The sequence below is a fragment of the Mustela erminea genome, chromosome 19, assembly GCF_009829155.1.
Source record: "Mustela erminea isolate mMusErm1 chromosome 19, mMusErm1.Pri, whole genome shotgun sequence".
Taxonomy (NCBI): domain Eukaryota; kingdom Metazoa; phylum Chordata; class Mammalia; order Carnivora; family Mustelidae; genus Mustela; species Mustela erminea.
The window spans coordinates 14,620,854-14,643,557 of NC_045632.1; the positions used below are offsets into that span (position 1 = coordinate 14,620,854).

General features: G+C 54.5%; 2 protein-coding genes across 4 annotated transcripts; one reads left to right on the plus strand and one right to left on the minus strand.

Annotated features, from left to right (window-relative positions):
• Nucleotides 1-72: 72 nt before the first annotated feature.
• On the plus strand, nucleotides 73-6,362 carry C19H19orf54 (chromosome 19 C19orf54 homolog). Of its 3 annotated transcripts, XM_032324084.1 has the most exons (6): nucleotides 73-1,069; nucleotides 2,692-2,760; nucleotides 3,184-3,308; nucleotides 3,622-3,751; nucleotides 3,843-3,913; nucleotides 4,651-6,362. In XM_032324084.1, exons 1-6 carry the CDS (start codon nucleotides 756-758, stop codon nucleotides 4,986-4,988), a joined length of 1,047 nt encoding a protein of 348 aa, XP_032179975.1. In that variant the 5' UTR covers nucleotides 73-755; the 3' UTR covers nucleotides 4,989-6,362. The 3 variants fall into 3 exon arrangements, with proteins under 3 accessions (XP_032179975.1, XP_032179977.1, XP_032179976.1); XM_032324086.1 differs by lacking the exon at nucleotides 3,622-3,751 and having other exon boundaries at nucleotides 73-328; XM_032324085.1 differs by lacking the exon at nucleotides 3,622-3,751 and having other exon boundaries at nucleotides 968-1,069.
• On the minus strand, nucleotides 6,363-22,334 carry ITPKC (inositol-trisphosphate 3-kinase C). Its single transcript, XM_032324063.1, has 7 exons — nucleotides 21,084-22,334; nucleotides 17,222-17,321; nucleotides 14,114-14,327; nucleotides 13,337-13,541; nucleotides 10,481-10,582; nucleotides 9,774-9,845; nucleotides 6,363-7,812 (listed from the first exon to the last, which is right to left on the minus strand). The coding sequence occupies exons 1-7, from the start codon at nucleotides 22,188-22,190 to the stop codon at nucleotides 7,609-7,611; spliced, it is 2,004 nt and encodes a 667-aa protein (XP_032179954.1). The 5' UTR covers nucleotides 22,191-22,334; the 3' UTR covers nucleotides 6,363-7,608.
• Nucleotides 22,335-22,704: the final 370 nt, after the last annotated feature.

Below are 22,704 nucleotides of genomic sequence, written 5' to 3' on the forward strand. Positions count from 1 at the left end.
TTTGAAAGTCTCTCCAACAGCCCCCCTCCACGCTCCGCCTTCTCTCGTTACGTGGCTCTGTGGGGGTGGGCAAGAGTCGCGAGTCCCGCCACGTGATAAGGGATAATATGTGCTGCGGCTGCCATTTTGCTGGAAGGGGAGGCGCATTTACTTTCTGTCTCCGTCGCTTATTCCGGCGGTGTCGCGGTTCTTAGCGTCCTCTGATCTCTGAGCCTTTCCCAACCCAGAGAGCTTTTCCTTTCGCGCTCTGATTCCAGGACCTTCTCCAAGACTAAGCCATCTTCCCTGCCAGGTGTCCTTTTGATGTCTTGACCTCTGTTTTATCAAGGTCAGCTCCAAGGTTCCAAACTCGGGCCTGGGATGTGAGGGGTTACAGAGCCTGAATTCTCTGGTCTTTAGCCCTGGGCTCCAGATTCCCGCAGTTTAGGCGCCCCACCCTAGAGCCAAGGGTTGATTCCCGAGTTTCCAAAACTCGCCTGGGATAATACAGTAACTCTTAATTAAATTCCTCTCGGAGCCTTGCAACCCAGCCCCAAACCACAAATCTAGTTCCGGATAAGGGATCCGCCCTGATAACCCCTGCTTCCATCGTTCCAAGTGTCCGTCCTGGTCCTTTCAGGCCCACTCTTCACCCAAGTTCTGGAACTCCGCGCTAAAACTTTCAGAACGTCCATGCCTGCAACTAACTCATTTTTAGAGTACCCATCTGGCCCCAATTCTTAATCTTCCAGCACTTGCATGTCATAGACCCCAAAATGATTTCTCGATGCTCTCCCCCCGTAGACCCCCCAGCACCTCCACAAACCCTTGTTCCCCAAACCCCCATCACTCCACTTCCTTTTCCCCCAAATGTCCCCAATTTAGCTTTTCCACCTCCCTCAAGTCTCCAGGCCCCTATCCCCCCACCCCCACCGCCACCTCCACCTCCACCCCCTGTCAGGGGGCTGGCTCCCCCTCACGTCTTCGGCATAGAGAAGAGCCAGCTCCTGAAGGAGGCCTTAGAGAAGGCCGGCCCAGTCCCCAAGAGCAGAGATGACGTGAAGAGGCTCCTGAAGCTGCACCAGGACCGGTAGGGTGTCACTGAACCACCTGTCCCCCGGTCATTTCAGCTGTCTTCTCTTGGGGTTTCCTATTTCCTCAAGGTCAAAACCTCAGCTCCCTACTTAGACCCATGCAGGGCACGCCTTCTGCAAAGAGGAGAAATCTTGCCCCCACAGGCACCTAGTACAGTACAGGGGCAGGGACAGATCCCTCCCTCACCAGTGACAGCCCAAAGTGGTGAGAGCTATAGTAAGGGAGTCCTGGGGGCGATCCTGGCCAGACATGGGGGTTAGTGGGGACTGAGAGCTATCCTGGCTGTGATGAGAATTAACAGCCTGTGCACAGGCACAGGCTGAAATGAAGAGGTGTTCTTTTCCAGGATCTGCAAATATTTCTTTAACTGGATGGGGGAGGTGGTAAACGTGGAGTTCCATAGGTGGACAGGAGCCGGATCTCACAGGGCAGGGGCACTGCGTGGAGGGAGGCAGACGATCCTGAGGGCAGCGGGAGCTGCGGACGGGCTTTGCACAGAGAGGGAAGCTATCTGTGGAGACTGGAGGTGGTGAGACAGTCAAGGGGTCCAGGAGGAAGCTGGAGCCCCCAGATATCCAGGTGGGAGAGGGCTAGATCTGGCCTGGAGCTGTGGTGACCTGGTGTAACAAGGAGTGAGTTGCCCAGACTCATGGAAGAAACTTCCAGCTCTCTGGACAAGTTTATAATCCGTTTGGTTAGGACGTTTGTTGGGCACTATTCTCAGTGTGGTTTAGGCATTTATTTCATTGGGTTAGTGATTCTGTAAGATAGGAACTATGGTTATGTCATGTTCCCGATGAGTAAACTGAGGCTTATGAAGGTGGTTACTTCACCGCAGCACTTAGAGGAACCCAATCTGCACTCTGGCAGCAGGCCTCGGTGCCTTTAACCACTGTGCCATCTTCCATCAGGACAGTGCTCCAAACTGGAACCGGGAGCTTTGGGGTTACCCCACCCCCACCAGCCTTGCTCTTTCACTGGCCTTGGAACAGAAATACTGGATAAGCATGTTGCCCAGCCTCTCCTGAGCCCTGGGGCTGCATTGGATCAAAATCTTATACGTGACTTCCCCAAGGGTGGGGCTGGACAGGCCTGCAAGCGCTCATTATCCGGCTGATCTCTTAGGCCTGGAGTGTGGTCTTACGTGGTTCTCCTCTAGGCTGGGTTAAGGGATTTTCATCCCTATTGAACAGGCTTGAGAAGGAGGGAAAAAAAATCACAGGAAGGGTTTGGGTAAACAGTCACCCGTCTTCAAGAAATTTGCTCTAATAAGTCCATTTTCCTGGCTCCAAGTTGGAAAGATTTTGTACATCTGTTCTTTGCCCCTACAACAACCGAGAGAATGAGCAGGGAGCAGCAGGTAGAAGGAGGATTCCCACTGAGCAGATGAGGACGCGGAGGCTTGGGAAGGCACAAGTGGCTCATCAGGGGAGAGGGAAGTCAGCATCAGAGCCTCGAGCTGCCCTCCGGCCTCAGGATAGCCAGACCCGGGTTCCTCTCCCCATTCCTCAACACTCCACTTCCAATCGCACCTCAAGGCCAGGGGGTGGGGGGGCTGGGGGGATAGATCTAGGAGCTGAGCTCTTTCCCATGTGACCTGAGCATGCTCTGATTCAGTTTCAGAAATGACTTACAATGGATCCTCTTCTGTGCAGACGTGCCATCCCTCATCCAGGAAGGCCCTCAGTACGTGCCCTGATCTGGGACTCCCATCCTACTCTTCCTTTGCTGTGTGCTTCCTGAGGGCCACTCTGTAGGGAGGGAGGCATGGGTTTGTCCCAGGCATCTTGGAAGGGGGTGGAGGGGAGGGAAACGGGGGCTGGAGGGTGGGGCCCTGGGTGCATGCACAGTGAACTGTTGGAATGAACGGGCAAGCGAGTAAATGAATAGTCTTTATCTCGGACTCTACTTGGCACCTCCTCCTAGAAGCCCAGGTGACCTCTCTCCCCACCTTCCTGCCCTCCCTGCAGCCCAGCAGGCCTGGGAAAAGGGAAACTCCCCCAGCACCAGCACTGCACACCAGTTCCTTACATTCCAGCTTCCGGGGGCAGAGGGGGCTTGGTAAAGACATGACTTAGGGGTGGAGGGACCGGGCTTGTCTCTCCCCAGGTGCGGGCTGGTGGCCTTGTGGATGGCAGGCACACTCCTGGCACCACCCAGCGGCGTCCCCCTGGAGAGACTTGTGGAGATGGCCATGGAGAGAGGCTACACGGCCCAGGGAGAGATGTTCTCTGGTGAGTTGGGGGCATGGGGGGGTCTTAAACCAGTCCTGCAAGAGGACCCTGTTCCAATCCTCTGGCCCTTCTCCCTCACCCAGTAGAATATTAGGAGGTGGACTCTGGAGGCAGGTTGTCTTCATTCCCAGCGCAGCTCTGCCCCCTCCTGCTGGGTGACTGTGTACAAGCAGCTTACCCTCTCTGTGCCCCATTTCCTGCATTTATCCAGAGAGGTGGCAGTTGCAGTGCTTATTTGAGATGCTGATCCCCAGTTATCCCCTGGCTTGCAGCCAGGCACACAGCGATCCTTCTGTCTCTGTCACCCCTGTAGTGGCCGACATGGGCAAGCTGGCCCAGGAGACACTGGGCTGCCAGGTGGAGCAGCTCCATGGTGGCCTGGGCGGTCCCAACAGAGCCCGTGTCCTGTGGCACCTTGTCTCTGGACATCCCCTGCTCATCCCGTATCCCAGGGCCCTGAAGGGAGCTGGTGGGGAGGGAGAAGGGTGGGTCCCAGGGCCACACTGCAGCTTTGGCCTTAACCCTCTGCACCAGCTACGATGAGGATTTCAACCACGAGCCGTGTCATAGGAAGGGCCACAAGGCCCACTGGGCAGTGAGCACAGGTGGGTCTCCCCTCCCATACATACTCCTGTGTGCTCCCCCTGTTGGTCCCCAGCACCCCACACTCTCAGCCTGACAATGGCATGTCTCCTGTGCTCAGGGCAGGGACCAGGGCTGGCCTGTCCCCATCCCCACAGGATATTTAGTTAGGGACCTGGCAGGCAGTAGGTGCCCCAGTATCTGCTAATCACAAACGGAAGCTCAGAGCGCAGACTTTAGGATTTGGGCTCCATAGCCGGTCTAGCCACCTCCTGGCTCTGTGACTCTGGGCTTTCCTTCCTCCATCTGAAAATCGGGGCAGCAGTAGCAAAGCATATAAAGGTCTGAATGGGGCGGGCACACTGCATGTGTCAGTCAGCGTCGGCCTCGATCGGCCTGAACATCCTCATACCCCCACCCCACCCTGCCGCCTGCATATTGGGTGGCCTGCATGTTGGGTGCCCCATGCCCGGGTCCGTGGCCTCGGCTCCTCTGAGTCTTCCTTTACTAGACAGCAGGAAACCACTGGGTGACGATGCCCACTCTATTGAACGCCCCTTCCCCTCCCTGTGCTACTGGTCTGGGACCAGACACCGTAGGTCCAGTCCCAGCCCAGCTGTGTGCCCGCGGCCCCGCCAGCCACTAAGGGATGCATGGAGGCAGCACCCACACCTTCCATGAAGGACGGTGGGGGGAGCTCAATGAGCCGCGGCATGGAGTCAGCGTGCCCTCCCGCTCACAGCTTCCCCTCTCTTCCCAGGGGTCCTGCTGGGTGTGCGGGCCGTGCCGCGCCTCGGCTACTCTGAGGACCCTGAGCTGCCAGGTCTGTTTCACCCGGTGCCCACCATGCCCCACCAGCCACCAGCCCTGCCAGAGGAAGGCTCTGCAGGAGCCGTCTACCTTCTCTCGAAGCAGGGCAAGAGTTGGCATTACCAGCTATGGGACTATGACCAGGTCCGGGACAGCAACCTCCAGCTGACGGACTTCTCACCCTCAAGGGCCACTGACGGCCGGGCGTACGTGGTACCTGCTGGCGGGGTGCAGGCCGGCCTCTGTGGCCAGGCCCTGCTGCTCAGACCACGGGACTCTGGCCACTAGCCTGCTGCAGCCCTGAGCCAGGCTGACAGGGTCCCGGCCACAGCTTGGCCTTGTCACCGTGAGAAGAGTGCCCCGGTTTCTCCCTTTGCAAGAGCTTGCAGATGTAGGCCGTGTTCCCCAGGACCTCCAGCCAGAGACCCTCCACGCAGAGGCCCCCTGCCACCCCAGTCCGTCTAGTCCCAGTCCCCTTCTCCCACGCCCACCCTGCAGTATTGGGCTTCTGATGCATGGCTGGGATCCAAGCCAGGAGCCAGTCAAACAAGCTCCCTCTCCAGGAAAGAGACTCACCAGAGCCGGCCTGCAGGTCCTGCCTGTCTGCCCCACCCCGATGTTGCATCCAGACATTTCTCTCTGGTGACCAGCCTCCTCTCTCTGGACACCTGCAGGAGCCTTCTCACCGCACCGCTTGCCGCCCCCCCGCGTCTGTTCCCTTAGAGCCTACGATGCCTTGTCTTTAAAAATATAAACCAGGTCTTACCACCTACCTTGGGAGAAGCTTCCAGCAGCTCCTTGTTGCTCACAGGACAGGGATTAAACTCTCCTAGCCCCAGCTCATCTAGCCACACTGGCCTTCCAGGTCCCCAGAGTGTCTACTCTCCTGCACCCAATCCTCTGCTAAGGATAACTCCTTAATTCTCTATTTTGGCTCATCTTCCTCTTAATTCTCTATTTTGGTTCATCTTCCTTGGGAAGACTCCCTAGCTTCAGGCACGGCTCCTCTCCCACCTTGCCTTTTGGCTTAGAAACACACAGAAAGTGCTAACATGTGCCAACCCCTTTGCCCATTTTAACTCATCAGATTCTCCATGTAAGGAAGGGACTAGTTCTTCCTCCATTTTACAGGTAGAGAGACTGAGGCCCGGAGAAGTGTGTGAGGTCTGGCCTGAGGTCAGGACTGGCAAGTGGCAGGGCCAGGATGCAAACCCGGCAGTTAGTCATTGTACAGATGTGGGTGGAGAAAGAGGTTCCTGATTGAACAAAGACCTGTCGCTCCCACTCTGAAAGGGGAGGAGCAGGTCTGTCTTGGTCCCAGGTACTCAGTGCCGGGCAAAGGGTCTTGTTTAGAGATGCTGTCCATTGCGGTATTTCTCCCCTGAAGAGGGCACCCCTGCCCTCACGCCTTGGACCCCACAGTTGGCACTGTCCGGTATGCTGTCCTAGGAGGCCCTGAGGGCACAGCCGGGAGCTGTCCCACTCATGAGTCTGTTCCCCACATTGTCCAACACAGAGAAGTTAGAAGAGCAGTGGCCAGGTGAACTCAGACTGAATGATCCCAAAGGGCCCATGATCCCATGACCCCACCCAGCACCGACAGTGAAACTGGGAGCCTGGAGCCCACACACCCCAGAGGCGAAAGAAGAAAATCCACAAAGCTGACTCTGTGTGATTTATTGGGGCATCGTCCAGGAGGGGAAAGTACACAAAGCGATTTTGCCTCCTGTTCCCCAACACTGCCCCAGCTAATGACTACCTCCCATATAAATAAGTATAAAGATGGTCAGTAGAAAAGAAGCACATCTCCTCGGGCCCGGAAGACACATTCGAGCTTCAGCTTAGGGAAGAGGGAGGTGCCTGGTTCCCTGCCTCAGAGGCCAGGAAGCCAAAGGTACAGGTGCAGGAGGAGGGGGGATGGGATGGGCATCACCCACGCTTGGTGCTGCCAGGGTCGGTGGGGTGGACCCAGTGGCACACTCCAGGCCAGAGCCAGTGGCCCGACCTACCCTGCACCCCTGGAGGAAGGCAGCTCTGCTTCCCAAATCTGCTTTTCCATGGCTGAAAGCCCTTCCTGCCACAGGCCAGCTAGGAGCAAGGGAAAAAGGGTATGGGGTGGGAGGAGGAAGTCCTCAGGCTGAGGCCGGTGCCCAAGGAACGAGGTGGTGCTAGTCACCGTGGAGGCCCGGGAAGTGGCTATGGTCTCAGTCTGCAGGGGGTTGGCAGAGTTCTTTCTGGAGCGGGGAGGATCCCCATGGGGCCAGGAGAGGGCAGGACAGGGTGAACTGGGTCCCACCAGACAGCAGAGCGCTCAGATCAGCCCCATGTGGTGTCACACCCTCCCCAGGGTCTTGGGTGCTGGAGTGGCTCCCGGGGACAAGCAGATGGGGCCAGAACTCTCCTAGGCAGACAGGTGGCTCCTGCCTTTATTTGCAGGTGAAGGCTGGTTCTCCAGCATACCAGCAATAAAACCAACTGTCCCCGGCCTCTGGGAGCCAGCCTGCAGCCAGGAGGGTGCTGACAAGGAGGCAGTGATTATACTCATTCCTATGGCGACAGGCACCATGTCACGCCTGTGGCCAGTGGCATCTGAACTGTGTTCTGTCAGGGCTCGCGGTTCAGTTATGGTCCCTAGCAGCCCCTCAGAAACTTTCTGGGCTGGGCGGAGGACCCAGTCTGGTTCTGAGTCACTGTGGGATGCAGCCACGTCACACCCCTGCTCCAGTCTTTAAAACCTCCGAATCATGGGAAGGGCCGGGCACTAGCTGGTCTCCAAGGCCCTTCAGACCTTCCAGCCGGTCTTGTGCGGTGTCCAATGCCACCTCTCCCATCCCTGCGGTCAGTGCCCCCATGGCCAATCTTGGGGCACCACCAGCCAATAAAATAAACCTGGCAGCGGGCAGGTGGGTCAACCCTGGGCCAGCCCCCAAAGGAGGCGGATCAAGTTGTCCAGACCCCAGAGGTACCCATCCTCGCGGTTGCCCTCAGCCCAGGGCAGTCGGTGGCTGAGCGTCTGGTGGTCAGGCAGGGCCACCGTTTTGCCGAAGTCAATCATCCAGACCCTGGCCAGGCCAGTGTGGTCATGCACAAAGAGGAGGGAGCTGCCCACCACCTGCAGGGGAAAGAGGTCGGAGGTTAGAGGGAGGAGCAGGCACCGGCTTCAGGCCCCCTTCCCAAACGGCAGCTGGGCAGGGTGCTTGACAGCATGAGCTCCGGAGCTGGGCTATCCGGGTTCAGATCCCGGCTCTGCCGCTGACTGGCTAGGTGGCCTTGTGCAGGCGACCTTAACCTCTGCCTGCCTTTACTTGCTCATATGCAAAGTGGGAATAATGGGATCATAGTACATTTGCCTCGAAGGCTGCTGTGCCCATCACATGTGGGAATTCACCCACATAAGGCCCTTAGGACACCAGCCGGTATAGCAGAGGGACCGCCAACGTGAGCCTTTTCCACGCTGGGCTACAAACTCAGGTACCTGCAAGACCTCGCGTGGGTCCAGGGAGCCCAGCCGGCACTATGAAGCGGATAATGCTTCCCCCAGGGAAGAAGAGCTCAGGCCCCTCGGACTGCGGCTGGTGGTGATGTTCCCTCCACTGGAGAGTGGTGATGATGGTAACACCCCACGACCATGGCAGCATCCCACGACCCCATGGGCTCATGAAGTGCCTTGCGGTGCTGGACACACAGCCCTCGGTAGTTGCTGGTGTGGGGGCGGCGGGGTGGTGGTGGTTAAAATTAGAAACAACTCCCATTGCCTTCATGGGACTCTAGGTATACAAGGCCCTCCCCTTTTCTAGTGGGGTTTCAAACTGCACTGCTCCCAGAGAACCCAGGTGACTGGGCAGGTGCTACCGCCCCACTCTGTTTGGGCGTTGGCATATGGTGGGCAGCCCAGTTGTTGCCACATCTCCCAATGGGCCGCAGAAACTGGAAGTCCCAACTTGGGTGTCAATTCTTGTGTTTTAGGTGCTGGCAACTCATTTTTTAAAGTGGGTGAAACTGAACACAAGTACAGAAGAGATGAGGTCCCCGGGCCTCCTCGTTGGGACTTGCACGTAGAGCCCAAGGAAGTGATGAGGACGATGAGGATGACATTTGATGATAATGAACATGACAGTCATAATGAGCACACACTGAGAGTGGACTATGTGTCCTGCTTCCATGCTTAATGGGCCATATCCTCACCCCACCCAGGAGGCAGGGGCTCTGTTAGCCCATCATGCCTGTCCAGAGACAGGTCCCAAGCACCGGAGGCTGAGGAGTGCAGACTGGGGTTCGAACCTGGAGGCCCAACTCCCAGATCAAGGATCTATTGGAATTTGGGGATACCAAGAAAAAGAAGTGAGGAGGACCTGAGCAGGGGTGGTAGAAGATCTTGGAGAGAGGAGGGAGAGGACACGCAAATGCAGGAAGGTCAGGACTTCCCAGACTTCCTGTGACAGCCCAGAGAAATTGTTTCCCAAGAGACCAGGCTGCACAGGAGAGGGAAGGGGGAGAGCCACCGAACGGGAAGGCAGACACCAATAATTGAGATAATTATGTTATTAAAATTACAAAGTTATTTTAAGAGCAAGAAGTTAGGGCACCTAGGTGGCTCGGTCAGTTAAGTATCTGCCTTGGGCTCAGATCATGATCCCAGGGTCCTGGGATCAAGTCCCACATTGGGCTCCTTGCTCAGTGGGGAACCTGTTTCTCTCTCTCCCTCTGCCCTTCTCCTCCTGCTCATGCTCCCTCTCTCTCAAATTAAAAAACAACAACAAAAAAAAACAAAAAACATTGTTTTCCCCCATGTTAGGAGGAAGCTGAGGCCCTAGAAGGTAAATCGCATGCCCAGAGTCCAACAGCCTTCACTGCAGACCACCTGGCTCAAGCCCGCATTCCGAACTATGCCATTTCCCTGAAATCCCCTCTGTTGCCCACCCTGAAGAGAAAACCCCAAAACGTGGGGGTTCCTCTTAATAGCTCTGCCCTGTCACTCTGTCAGGGGATTCTGTTTGGTGCCACCCGGAGGCTGATGCCCCCCCACATCCCCCACACAGGGCCTTCCGCGCCCACGGCAGCTGGGGCTCACACCTCATGGGTCTTGAAGAAGGGGGAGTTCTCCAGAGCCTCTCGGAGCTCTTCCAGGCGAACCACGTACTTTCTCTGTGTGAGAGAGAGAGTTTCTTGGTTAGTACAGGGACTCTGGGTCCCCTTCCTACTGCCCCAAGGGAGCAGGGAGAACCCGGCCAGAATGGGATCAGGGGAGCCGTGCGGGGGAAACAGGAGGCAGGCAGAGGCTTGGCTGCCCCTGGGTGGCACAGAGCGGAGCGTGGCTGGGAGACTACATGAACACCCACAATTCCCAGCAGCTCCTCCAACCGAGGGGTGGAGTCTGAGTCCCTTGAATCTGGGCTTGGTCAGAGGACTTGCTCTGGCCGGTCAATTGGGGCAGAAATGATGGCAGCCACTCTGAGGCATCGGGACATCTTGCATTTCTGCTGGTTCTCTGGGCTACCTGCTTGCACCCTGAGAACGTGCCCAGGCTCGCCTGCTGGAGCGTGAGAGACAAGCAGCCAAGTCATGAGCCGAGATGGTGAGCCCATCACCAGACACATGAGCAGGGCCCTCCTGGTCCAGCCAGCTCTGGCCAAGCCACCAGCCGACCGCAGATGGTAAGCAAGGCAGGCCAGTGTTGGCCAACCCCGGCCTGGAGCAGACCACTGCCTTAGGAGCAACGATGGCAGCAGTGGTCTGCTTGTCTTAAGCTGCCAAATTTGGGGCATGAGGGTCCCACTCACCAGAATGCCACGGTTCCCCTCCACGAAGTCCTCCAACACCTTTGTCACCTGTTCCAGCTCCTGGGTCTTCTTGAAATTGGTGTTACAGGTCCCATTGGCCTTCTGCAGGGCGAGGGGTGAAGAAGGCACAGTGTTGCAACTTTTCCTTCATGGGCTGACACCAAGCCGCCTCAGGCACCTCCCGGGACCACCTGCCTGTCCCCGGGCTCCTGGCCGCTTGGGAGGAGGAGACCGCTCGCCCACCAGGCCAGTTCCACCAGGGCCCACTCCACAGCAACCAGTCCTTCCCAGTTTAACGCTGAACCCCCTGGTTGACCCAGTCTAGCCAAGTGGACTTTGGAGAGGGCTGGGTCTGGCTTTGAACAGTGCCTCTGCTACTTCCAAGCTGGCGGCCTGTAAACAAGCTGATTCCCCGGCCTCAGCCTCAGTTCCCACATCTGGAAAATGGGGACTGTGTTGGTATTTACCACCTAAAGCTGGTATAAGGATTAGAGGAGACTGGATGGGTATGATGCATGGCACAGTGCCTGGCGCACAGTTAAAGAAGCACTCCATAAATGAGACTAGTGTTTTGTTTTGTTTTTTAATGTCTGAGAGGGGCACAGAGAAACCACCTGAGTCATTCTGCCCCATTGTGCCAGGTGCCGTGTGGGTGCTGAGAACATGAAAATAACAGGACAGACACATAGTTGGGTGAAGGAGGCAGATATGGAATAAGATCATCACAAAGGGAAATAAGAATAATGAAGTAAAGAGAGAGCCCTGATCTGGCACGATAGAAATCAAGGTGGGCTTCCTGGAGGAAGTGAAATTTAAAAGACTGGATGTGGCTCAGTCTGTTGAGTGTCTGCCTTAAGCTGGATCATGATCCCAGAGTCCTAGTATCCAGCCCCATGTTGGGCTCTCTGCTCAGCAGGGAGTCTGCTTCTTCCTCTACCCCTCTCCCTTACTCATGATCTCTCTCTCTCTCAAATAAATAAATAAAATATTTAAAAATAAAAAACAGGGGCGCCCAGATGGCTCAGTCGTTAAGCATCTGCCTTTGGCTCGGGTCATGATCCAGGGTCCTGGGATTGAGCCCCATATCAGGCTCCCTGCTCAGCTGGAAGCCTGCTTCTCCCTCCCCCACTCCCCCTGCTTGTGTTCCCTCTCTCACTGTGTCTCCCTCTGTCAAATAAATAAATAAAAATAAAAAATAGGGGCGCCTGGGTGGCTCAGATGGTTAAGCATCTGCCTTTGGCTCAAGTCATGATCTCTGGGTCCTGGGATCAAGCCCTGTATCAGGCTCCCTGCTCAGGAGGGGAATCTGCTTCTCCCTCTCCCTCTGCCCCTCCCCACCATGTGTGTGCGTGCACTCTCTCTCTCAAATGAATTTTTAAAATTAAATTAAATTAAATTAAAAATAAAATGAGACAGAAAAATGACTGGGAGTCAATCAGGAGGACATGAGGGAAGAGCATGTGCAAAGGTCCTGTGGCAGGAAAGAGCAGGACTCTTTAAAGCAAATGAAACTGCTTCAGTGTGGCCTAAAGATAGATGAAGAGGAAAAGATTGGGAAGAGATGAGGCTAGACCCTGGAGGGCACCCTAGGCCCAGGAACTTTTCTCAAGGGGACTAGGGAGCCATGGAAGGATTCTGAATAGAAGAACGAGCATCAGATGTACAACTCAGAAAGATGGCTCAGGCAAGGTTGTTGGGAAATAGGTATTCTCATGTGTCATTGGTGGGGTGCAAAATGGTCTTACTCCTGTGAAAGGCGTTTGACAATTTCCAGCCAAATTCACAATGCACCTCATCTTCGACAACGTGCCCCTGTTTCTGGGACTCTCATCTACAGCTTAACCCACCCACTTGCAAAGTGTCTTGCATATAAAGTGATTCACTGAGGTACTGTTTATAATGGCAAAAAAGTGGAAACCCCGGTGGCCATCCGTAGGGGCCTGTGTCTCATCCAGAGAGACCTATTACACAGCTGAGAAAGACAGGAAGGGAGAAAGGAAAAGAAAGGAAGGCAGGCAGGCAGACTTTCCATGGAATGATACAGAAAATTCTCCAGGGCTACGTTACCTTTTATGTAAGAGGGGAAGGAGGAAAATTCAGGATATGCAATTGCATTTGTTTGTATTTGCAGGAAGAAACAGAAGAAACCAGAAGGTGGTTCTCCAGGAGCAGGCAGGGGCGGAGGGGCAGAATGGGAAGGAGAGCAGCAGGGTCAGGAAAGAGATCCTCCCCCCCATACCCTTTAGTATTATTTAGATTTTTAAACTGTGTGAATCCGTCTTCAAACAATTAGGTTTAATTTATAAAAGAGAGAGGAAGAAGGGAAGAGAGAAAGCAAAAAGGAAAATCTTTCCCCATACAGGGGAGTAAGGATCCTTTCAGTGGCCATGTTAGATGTGGATCAGAGAGGGTAAGACAATGAACCAGGAGCCCAGGCAGCCTAGGGCAGGAGAGACCAGGGAGGCTGGGTGAGGAGAGACCAGGGAGGCTGGTGGTAGGGTTGCAGGGGAGACCAGAGAGGCTGGGGATCGGGGGAGAGACCAGGGAGGCTGGGGTGAGGGGAGACTAGGGAGACTAAGCGGGAAAGATGGGTGGACTAGGGCAGGGCCATAGGGAAGGGAGCAGAGGGAATCAGGAGCTGCTCAGGGAAACAGGTAAATAAAACTTGGACACTGATAGGGGTGAAAGAGAAGCAGGATCTCCCTGAGCCCGTCTACTCATCTTCCACAGTCTCCCACTCTTTCTCCACATCCTGCTTCTCCCCAGCTTTCCCTGACACCCATATTCCCCATGAGGCCCTGCCTCTGATCTAGCGCTCAGACCTCCGGTGACAGGCAAGCAGCTCCTGGCCCTCACCTTGATGCCCTCAATCCGGAAGCCCAGGGTGGAGGTCGAGCTCACGGTCTCCCTCCACTGCATGTAGCGGGGCTTGGTGACAGCACCCTGGGCATGTTCCTCAGGGGTGGGGGCCCTGGGGTCCACAGCCACCATCTTCTCATACATGTCCTTCCGGGGCCGGGGCCTTTCTCGGGCCTTCACTAGCTCCTCCTCCAGGTAGGTCCTGGGACACAGAGGACGTGACAAAGAAAACTATGAGGAACAAAAACACAGGACATACTCTCTGATATCAAGACAAGCAATAAACCCACAGCATGGCACAAGAATAGACAACTGGATCAATGGACAGAAATAGAGTCTAAAAACAGATGCACATGTGTACATTCACCTGAACTACAATGAAGAAGGCCCAGCAATTCAGTGGGGAAAAGGAGGTCTTCTCAATAAACAATGCTGGGTCAACAGTTTCGTGATATTGACATGGGGGATTTCAATCCCTACCTCACACCATGTATAAAGATTAATGCTTAATGGATTGCAAAGCTAGATGTGAAAGTTCAAACAATAAAGCTTGTAGAAGAAAACACAGGAGATCACACAATCTTGGAGTAGACAGATTTCTTAAACACAAAGCTCCTAATCACAATGAAAAATGGCAAACTGGCCTGGATTAAAAGTGTTTCTGTATATCAAAAGATATAATTAAGAGAGGGAAGTGGGGAATGTCTGAGTGGCTCAGTTGGTTGGGCATCCCCTGGCCCTTCACCTCGGCCCCACACTTGCCCGTCAACCTACCTGCTGCCCATCTTGCAGTCCATGATGGAGGGGCCCTCAAAATCCGCCAGGAGATCTTCCATCTGGTTGAAGGCCTGGCCATCCCGCTGCACCACGCCATAGTAGGTGGGCACGAAAGGCCGCAGGGGGTCATTCATCAGCTGCTCCAGGCTGCGCTGCTCACACTGACAGAAACGCTTGAGGATCCGACCATCCTCTCCTGCCTGGAAGTTCCCTAGGAGCAGCACAGTGGACAAGAAGCTGGATCAGCCTGAGGATCTCCTCATCTCCCGGATGCACTGGATAGTGGCTTCCCTCCTCCTGCCTGACCCTTCTGAAGGGCTTTCTCTTCCTCCCCGCAACTCTCACAGTCTTGGCCTCGATGTGGCAAGGGCAGGACCTGCTGCTGCTCCTTGTTCGGAGTCCTGTTCATAGCACGTTGTGTCCTCATTTGTTTTGTCATTTTACATCAGGAGCTTGTGATCGGCTCTGGGAATTTTTGTGTGATCCAAGTGGAGGGCATGATGCTCCAGAGCAGATCTGCATTTGCTTTGGGACGCCTGGGTGGCTCAGGCGGTTGAGCATCTGCCTTCAGCTCGGGTCATGATCTCAGGGTCCTGGGATTGAGCCCTCTATCAGGATCCTTGCTCTTCGAGAAGCCTGCTTCTCCCTCTCCTCCCTGCTCCTGTGCTCACTATCTCTCTCTCTCTCCAATAAATAAATAAAATCTTAAAAAAAAATTCGGGGCACCTGGATGGCTCAGTGGGTTAAGCCTCTGCCTTCAGCTCAGGTCATGATCTTAGGGTCCTGCAATCGAGTCCTGCATCGGGATCTCTGCTCAGCGGGGAGCCTGCTTCCTCCTCTCTCTCTCTCTGCCTGCCTCTCTGCCTACTTGTGATTTCTCCCTCTGTGTGTCAAATAAATAAAATCTTCAAAAATTTTTTTTTTTAAATTTGCATTTGCTTCTGCCTGGAGTCCCACAGTGCTAGCACCTGGGGCCAATTTAGCTGTAGGGATGCCTGGGTGGCTCAGCCGGTTAAGCATCTGCCTTCGGCTCTGGTCATGATCTCAAGGTCCTGAGATCAAGTCCCCCATCAGGGTCCTTGCTCAGCGGGGAGCCTCTTCTCCTTCTGCCTGCCATTCCCATTGCTTGTGCTCTCTCTCTCTCTGACAAATAAATAAATAAATAAAACCTTAAAAAAAAAAAGTCTTCAAAAAGTTAACTGACAAATCTGGCATTTCCTGGCCCCTGCAGATTGTGTATAGATTAGAACTACAAATTCTTACTGAGGCAAAGTGTATTTTCAGACTATGTTCTCCAAAGATGGCTGCAACAATAGCTCCTGGCCCACAGGTTCTTCTAGAATTTCACCACTCCCCATCTAGAAGTGGAATCTAATTCTTCTTCTCCTCTTGAACCTGGGTGGACTGATGACAGAAGCGACCCTGGGACTTCAGAGTCTAGGTCGCAAGAGGAGAAGTGATTTCCATTCTGTGGGCAGAGACGCTTGCCTCTGCCATCCTGAGCAGCTGGGGAAGAAAGTGGACTAGTCCGAGGCCACCATACTGTGAGGAAGCCCAAGCAGCGACACAGAGAAGCCACACAGAGACGGTCCCAGCTGAGAGCCAGCTGAGAGCCAGCTGAGAACTGATCGCAAGGCAAAGGCATGAATGCATCTCAAAAGTTTCAGCCTTGGGTGCCTGGGTGGCTCAGTCATGAAGCGTCTGCTCTCAGCTCACGTCATGATCCCAGGGTCCTGGGATCTAGCCCCACATGGGGCTCCCTGCTCAGTAGGAACCCTGCTTCTCCCTCTCCCACTCCCCCTGGTTGTGTTCCCTCTCTCACTATGTCTCTCCCTGTCAAATAAGTAAATAATATCTTTAAAATAAAGTTTCCACCCTGCTGTGTTCTAAAGAGTTGTCCTAGCTGGGTTCCCAGATACCATGATGCAGCAACAGGCCGTCCCTGCCATGGTCCGTCCAGACTCCTGACCCCAAACCTGGGAGTGCAATAAAATGGTCCTTTGATTCCACTAAGTCTTCTTTTAAGCACTCACTTCTGAGGGTTTTTTGTTTTTGTTTTTTTGTGGGTTTTTTTTGGTATTTTAACTCAGCCAGAGTAATGAGAATGCAGAGAGATGGCGGTCCTGTGGCTGGGGGGGCTGGCCTTTTCAATGACAGATCTAGTGATGAACCAGGTAGGTATGTCCCCTTCTTGTCTCCCTTTGCTGGTGGACCCACCCCATTTGTCTAGTTCTCCCCACTACTGTTTTTTGTAAGTTTTATTGGAACACAGACACGCTCACGTGTTTATGCATTATCTGTGGCTGTGTTCATGCTGTATAACAATAGTACTGAGTTGTTGTGACCAAGCCTATTTGGCCCACAGAACCTAACACACTTATTATCTTGCTCTTTTCAGAAACTGCTCTGTGCTGGGCATTGGGCTACTATCAGAGACATCATGCCAGGACCTGGGGAAAACCATCAGACCTGCTGTCTACAGAGGGCCTACTCTATCTGGCCATGAGGAGAGAACAAGGAAGGATTATTTCCATTTATAAGGGCCCATGTCTCAATCTTCATAGACATTTTTGTTTATCAATATTTTCTTAAATATCTGACTTTATTTTTATTTTATGCAGGCTCCATGCCTAATGTGGGGCTTGAACTCAGAACCCTGAGATTCAGAGTCGCATGCTCTACCGACTTAGCCAACTAGGTGGCCCGTGCATATACATTTTGATTTTAACCCTTCTGTTAAGCCGGCAAGGGAGGCATGGTGATCTCCATAACACAGGTGAGAAAACCAAGGCCTAGTAAGAGAATGTAACTGGCCCAGGATCTCCCATATATAAAGCTTTAAGCCCAGGACCGTTCTTCTCCCAGGGTTAGGATTTGCTCCCCATCCCCCCAGGCACTGAGACAAAGGGAACAGCCTGCAGTCCTGATGTATGGATGGCCCAACCCAGGCCTAAGCACGTCCCATACCAGCCTCGTGATGGGGAGACTGTCCTCAAGCCCACGTGACAGATGGGGCAAGCTGAGCTATGGAGAACGGCTCTGGAGCTTTCTTCCCCCAGCCCAGGCTTCTCTGCCCCCTGCCAGCGCCCACACCCCTGCTCTCACCAGCGTGTCCTGACAGCTGGACCCAAGGGTAGTGTTTTCGGAAGGAGACCATGAAGGGCGAATATTTCAGAACTGTCTTCAGCTTCTTCCACGGTTTGTTCTGTGTGAGGCAGAGCAGGGTAGGGTGAGTGTCAAGGGCAGGGAGGGAAGGGGATAGGGTGCTGCACTGAGGGGAACCAGGTGGACTTTCCAGGGCCAGAGGGCTTCCTGGGATCGCTGCTCCCAAGCTCACAGGGCTGAGCAACACCCACACTTCAGCCACCTGGAGGTCCTCCAAAGACCTCAGCAAAGGTGGGGAAGAGTCTGTCCATTTTCTTCTGTCCTCAAAGAGTAGGAATAGGCCAGATCTCGCTGCAGTAACAAGCAGTCCCCAAGTCTTCCCCTCCACACCAAACACTTGGAAACCTCCCTTCCATCCCGAAACCAAGTCAGAACTTCTGGAGAAGATGACAGAAGCAGGAGTTGGTGAGTGGAGGCAGAACCGCAGAGAAAAGACAGAAACAGAAGCAGGTGACAAGGTAATGACTGAGCCAGAGAGACAGGCACAGGAGCTGGAGACTGGGACAGTCATGAGCACAGCTTATCAAATGGCTCCAACCCCCACCCGCCCCCCATTCCAGGGACATCCCTGCCATCCTGACCTTGGGTTTCTGACTTGCTTTGGCCAATGAAATGTGAGCAGAAGCGTGAAAGCCAGTACATAAGTCTCCGTGTCCTTTGCCCTGCTGTAGAACGGGGTGGGGAGTGTGGAAAAAGAAACAGAAGCTTCCTCAGTCCTGGCCTTGAGTGAAGACAGCATGGAGCAGAGCTCCCTCACCCACCAGTGGCTCTCGGTCCCTGTGCAGTGTGAAAAAAATAATCTGGTGTTGTTCCACGTCACTAAGTTTGGGGGCTGTTTGTTACTACAGCAAACCCCGACCTAGCCTGACTGAGAGACAGGGCTGCCAAAAGACAAAGAAAGAAAATACAGAAAGACAGAAAGGGAGACATGGATACAAAACAATGATCAAAAAGAAAGAGATAAGCAGAAGCAAAGAAAGAGAGAGAACAAGCAACATAAAACCAGTAAAGCGAACTGAAAACAAAGATTTAGTTATATTGGGTTGACTCAGCCAAGAGGTTCTTGGGACGGGGTCAGTGTCTGGTTCACATGCATGAGCACGCATGCAAACACACATGGACACACTCTGCTCCAAGCACATGGCAGGCCCCAAGGCAGGTGTTAAGACAAGGGGTCCTTTCCAGAGAAGGAAGCTGTGTGGCCCATGCCCCCACTACACTGGGGTTAAAGCTATGTTCTCTCCCACCCCCTCAGAGCTCCGCCACCTGGCAGACATCTAACTGATGGTGGGAAGGTCATGCAGAGGCAGGGTGTTGGGACTGCAGGATTCAGGAATGGCTGTTCCTTCCACCCTCCAGCTGCCAGCCATGGAGAGGAGGTGATTAATAAAGGTTCCTGTTTACTAAGCACCTGGAACATTCCAGGCACAATGACAAAGACTCGGTGAGCCATAACCTACTTAATCCTAAAAACACAACCCCAGGAGGATTGTTGTCTCTGTTACAGAGGAAACAGAGGCCCAGAGAGATCAAATCAGTTGCCTCAGTCACACAGCACAGTGCTGGGGTTCCAGCTCAGAACCCACCACCCTGGGCTGACAAGCTATACCCCTGCTGGACTATGAACTCTGAAGGCAGGGATTGGGGTTCTCATAGTTATGCCTATGTCCCCAGCCACAGCCTAGCACAAATAGCTGGTCCAAAAACATCGCTTGGACTAAAGAACATTAGCTGTTATGGTCTTTTTTTTTTTTCTTCTTCTTCTTTTTTTTTTTTTTTTATCATAAGCAGATTCAGTATCTTTTCTCTTTCTTAGACCTGATAGTTAATCCAGGTTTTCTCAGATGGTTTCACAATGGTCTCCTCTTCCACGCCCCCTCTTCCAGGAAGCCCTCTCTGATACCCCAGGTGTGGCCAATCACACACACCCCCACCCCCACCATGGTCTCCCACAACACTCGGCTTCCCCTATCCCAGCCCTGACTACTCTGTAGGGTGGTGGGTCTGTCTGGGATTTCAAAATAAAATGAGAAGGAAGCCAGGGTTTGTTTTTTGGGCAGTGGGAGCAACGAGGGGGGGCAGGATGGCGTGCCCTTGGGCTTCACGGCAGTGGAGGGGTTCAGGAGGGAAGCAAGGAAGCTGAACGTGGGAAGCAGCCTGGAGACAGGAAGCTCTGAACAGAGGACTGAATTTCTGATCACTATCTGAAAGGCCCTGGGGATCCATGGAAGGCATGGAAAGCAGGGAAGTTTCAAAAGTTGACCAAAACTGGGTCTTGGAGGCAGATTCTGGAAGGATGAAGAAAAACTGGACACAGGGAGGTCTGGGAGGAAAGCAAGAGGGACAGATCGACCCATACGTCCCAGAGGCTGAAGTAACTGGGTTTTAAACTCAGCCAGAACTGAGTTAGAATCCTGACTCCAACCAGGCTTGACCGACCCAAAGCAAGGGGCCAAACTTTCGAAACCGGTTTTCTCATCTATAAAGTGGACATGGTAATAATCCCAATCTCAGAGCGCTGTTCTGAGGACTTGGGGTTAACACGTACATGACACCTAGGAAAGTGCCTGGTATTCCAAGGGTTTGAATCCCAACTCTGTGTCTTCCAAAGTGTGTGACCTTGGACAAGTGTCATGACCTGTCTGGTCCTCAGTTTCCTCATCTATAAAATGGGATTAATAATAGTCTCTACCTCATAGGGCTGCCATTAGGATTCAATGAGTTAATATGAGCAACAAGCTTAGTCCAGAGCTGCGCATAAATGAGTGCTAGCTGCTATTTTTTTTTTCCATTGTCTTCCAGGATCAGCTATCCTGAGATGCCAAGAATGTGAGAGAGTAGGTGGAGGGAACAGCGAAGGCAGAAAGACCATAGGGTCAGCTCCTTTGCTCTGGGCGCAGGCAGGTCGAGGCAGGTCTGTCTCTACCTGTGGCCACATGTGTGAGCATGTTCCTAAGGGATGCCTGTGGGGAGAGGGGGCCTCAGGGCAGACTCCAGCCAGAGGCCCCAGGAGAGTGGGAGGACCCAGCAGACCAACCCACTTGAGGCTCTCACACCTGCCTTGGTGTTGACCCTCCCTGAACCTTCCCTGCCCAGCCCTCCTGATTCACTAGGGAAGAACCACACCCAAGCCGAGGATGAGTGCAGAGGATGTAAACAAGAGTCTGCAGGGCCCCGCCATGGGGAGCTGGGGGGCAACCGGGAGACCAGAAGCTCCCTGGCTAAGCTGGGCGTCCTTAGCATTTGGGGCTCACACAACCCTTCGAGAATCTGATAAAAGCTGGGGGATCACTCCCTACAAAAATGAATGGCTAAAGGGTGATGAAGGTTCATGACCCCTTAAGACAGTCACAGGCTCTAGACTAGAAAATCGGAGGGGGGAAAAGTGCACCTTTTCTGTCCTTCTATACTAGAGCACTCCAGATTTTGAGGTTACATACTTTCTAGAAAATCCGAAGAAGTCATACACGCTCGATACAGAAATATGTGAGTACACACACAGACTCGCACGATCACACACAATTTCAGGAATTCCTGGGCACCGCTAAGTCAACCAGTGGCTGTCCACTTTAGACACCAGTACCAGAGGCAGTGGGGGGAAGAGAAAAGGAAAGGATGAGGAGTGTGTTGGGAGTGGGTTGGTAACCCCAATGGTAGAGGGAGGAGGCTGACAGAGGGAAGAGGCAGGTAACTGGAGATGAAATTTTTGGTGGGTACTGGAAAACTTCTCAAAGCAAAGGCAAGGGGATGGGATAAGGGGTCTGGAGAGGCGTGGCTCAAGGGCAGGATGGTTCCCACTCACCCCAGACCTGTCCTCAGGGTCGCTGGTACCTCCGCCCCCGGCCACCACATCATCCTCAGACTCGTCGAAAGAGGAGGCAGAGGAGAAGCCGCCACTGCCCCCCTCAGCCCGGGAGGGGGCTCCCACTGGCTGAGCCTCAGGCTCAGGTGTTTCAGGAGTGATGATGAGGCGGGGCACAGGGGTCAGGGAGCTACACTCCAGGTGAGAGTATAGGTGAGTCCCCAACTCCCCAGGTTCTGGTTCCTCTAATGGGCCATCCTGCTTGGACTTCCCCAAAAAACAGTCTGTCCCAGGTTCTATCTGGGGTCCATGAATATCTTGTGTCTGGGCACCATCAGTGCCAGACGGTGTCCAGGAGCCAACAGTATCTTGCTGTGTTGGGAAATCTTCAGTGCCAACCTGCTTCCAGGCTGTTTTAGTATCCTGTTGTATCTGGGAGCCATCAGTGTACACTTCATTCCAGGAGCCATCAGCACTCGATTCTGTGGAGGGACGGCCCCCCTCTGGTTGAGTCCGGAGGCTGGACCTGTTCTTGTGGGTCTGGATGTTATCAGCCCAGGTCTTGGCCCTCTCTGGTTGGGTCTGTGTCCCATGTATCTCTATCTGTGTCCGGGGCCCATCAACTCTGGGCTGCGTCCAGAGGCTGGCCCTCTCTGGCTGAGACTGGAGGTCAGACCTGTGTGGACCAGTCCAAAAGCCATCTGTCCCAGTTTCCGCCCAGGGACCGGCTGTCTCCAGCTCTGACCAGTGGCTGCTCCTTTCGGGACACGTCCGGAGGCTGGACACGTCTGGCTCCGTCTTTTGGCCCGGCCGCTCTGTCTCCACTCCCAGGATAGCTGCTTCTGGCTCAACCTGTCCGTCTGTCCCCGGCTCAGGCCCGAGGCCGACCCTCTCGGGCTCGGTGTGGAGGCTGGGCCCCTCGATCCGGACCCGGGGCCCGCCCCCGTCGGGCCGCCCCGCCGGGCCCCCGGCGCCGGGCCCAGGTCTCTGCTGTCCCGGCTGCCGCCGCCGCCCCCCTCGCGGCGCCTCCAGCCCCATGCGGGCCGCTCCTGGCAGCGCCCCGGCCTCTGCCTCACTCAGGCTCCCCCGGCACGGGCAGCGCCTCATGCCCGCTCCCTAGATTCGGGCTTCGACCCGGCCCGGCCCCTCCTGCCCCTTTAAATCCCGCGAGGGGTGTGGCTGGGGAGCCCCGACTCGCGGGTTCCGGCCCGCGAAGTCCTGCCCGTCCGGCCGCGCAGGGGTTAACCGATACTCTGCCCCCCTCCCAACCGGGAAAGCCCCGAGGCCCCGCCCCGGACGTGACGCCAGGGGGACGTGCCTTGCCTGGTGCCAGGAGGTTGGAGAGGTTGGTGTCCTGTTGGAGAGGTTCCTGTCCAAGAGCTCGAAGCTGGTCGAGGTTGGGTGTGAGCCAGTGGTGTCCTGGCTGCGGGGCGGTGGGAACCCCTTCCTAGACCCCCGCAACTAATCCGACCTTCCTACACCCTCGAGTGACCAGTTTAGCCTTCCTGTAATCCTCGATGATGAGTCCAGCAGCGCGCCCATTCTTCCGATGGGGCACGGACTGACTTTCAAAGACTTGGAAAACCTTTGGATCTGGGTTCAAGACCAGCCTCCCCACTGA

Coding starts and splice junctions, on each gene's coding strand:
- ITPKC (XM_032324063.1), bottom strand. CDS start 22,190: ATGAGGCGCTGCCCGTGCCGGGGGAGCCTGAGTGAGGCAGAGGCCGGG. Junction 10,583..13,336: donor TCCGGATTGAGGGCATCAAG/GTGAGGGCCAGG, acceptor CTCGCCCTGCAG/AAGGCCAATGGGACCTGTAA. Junction 7,813..9,773: donor CCTTCTTCAAGACCCATGAG/GTGTGAGCCCCA, acceptor TTTCCCCTGCAG/GTGGTGGGCAGCTCCCTCCT.
- C19H19orf54 (XM_032324084.1), top strand. CDS start 756: ATGATTTCTCGATGCTCTCCCCCCGTAGACCCCCCAGCACCTCCACAA. Junction 2,761..3,183: donor CTCATCCAGGAAGGCCCTCA/GTACGTGCCCTG, acceptor GTCTCTCCCCAG/GTGCGGGCTGGTGGCCTTGT. Junction 3,914..4,650: donor CCACTGGGCAGTGAGCACAG/GTGGGTCTCCCC, acceptor CTCTCTTCCCAG/GGGTCCTGCTGGGTGTGCGG.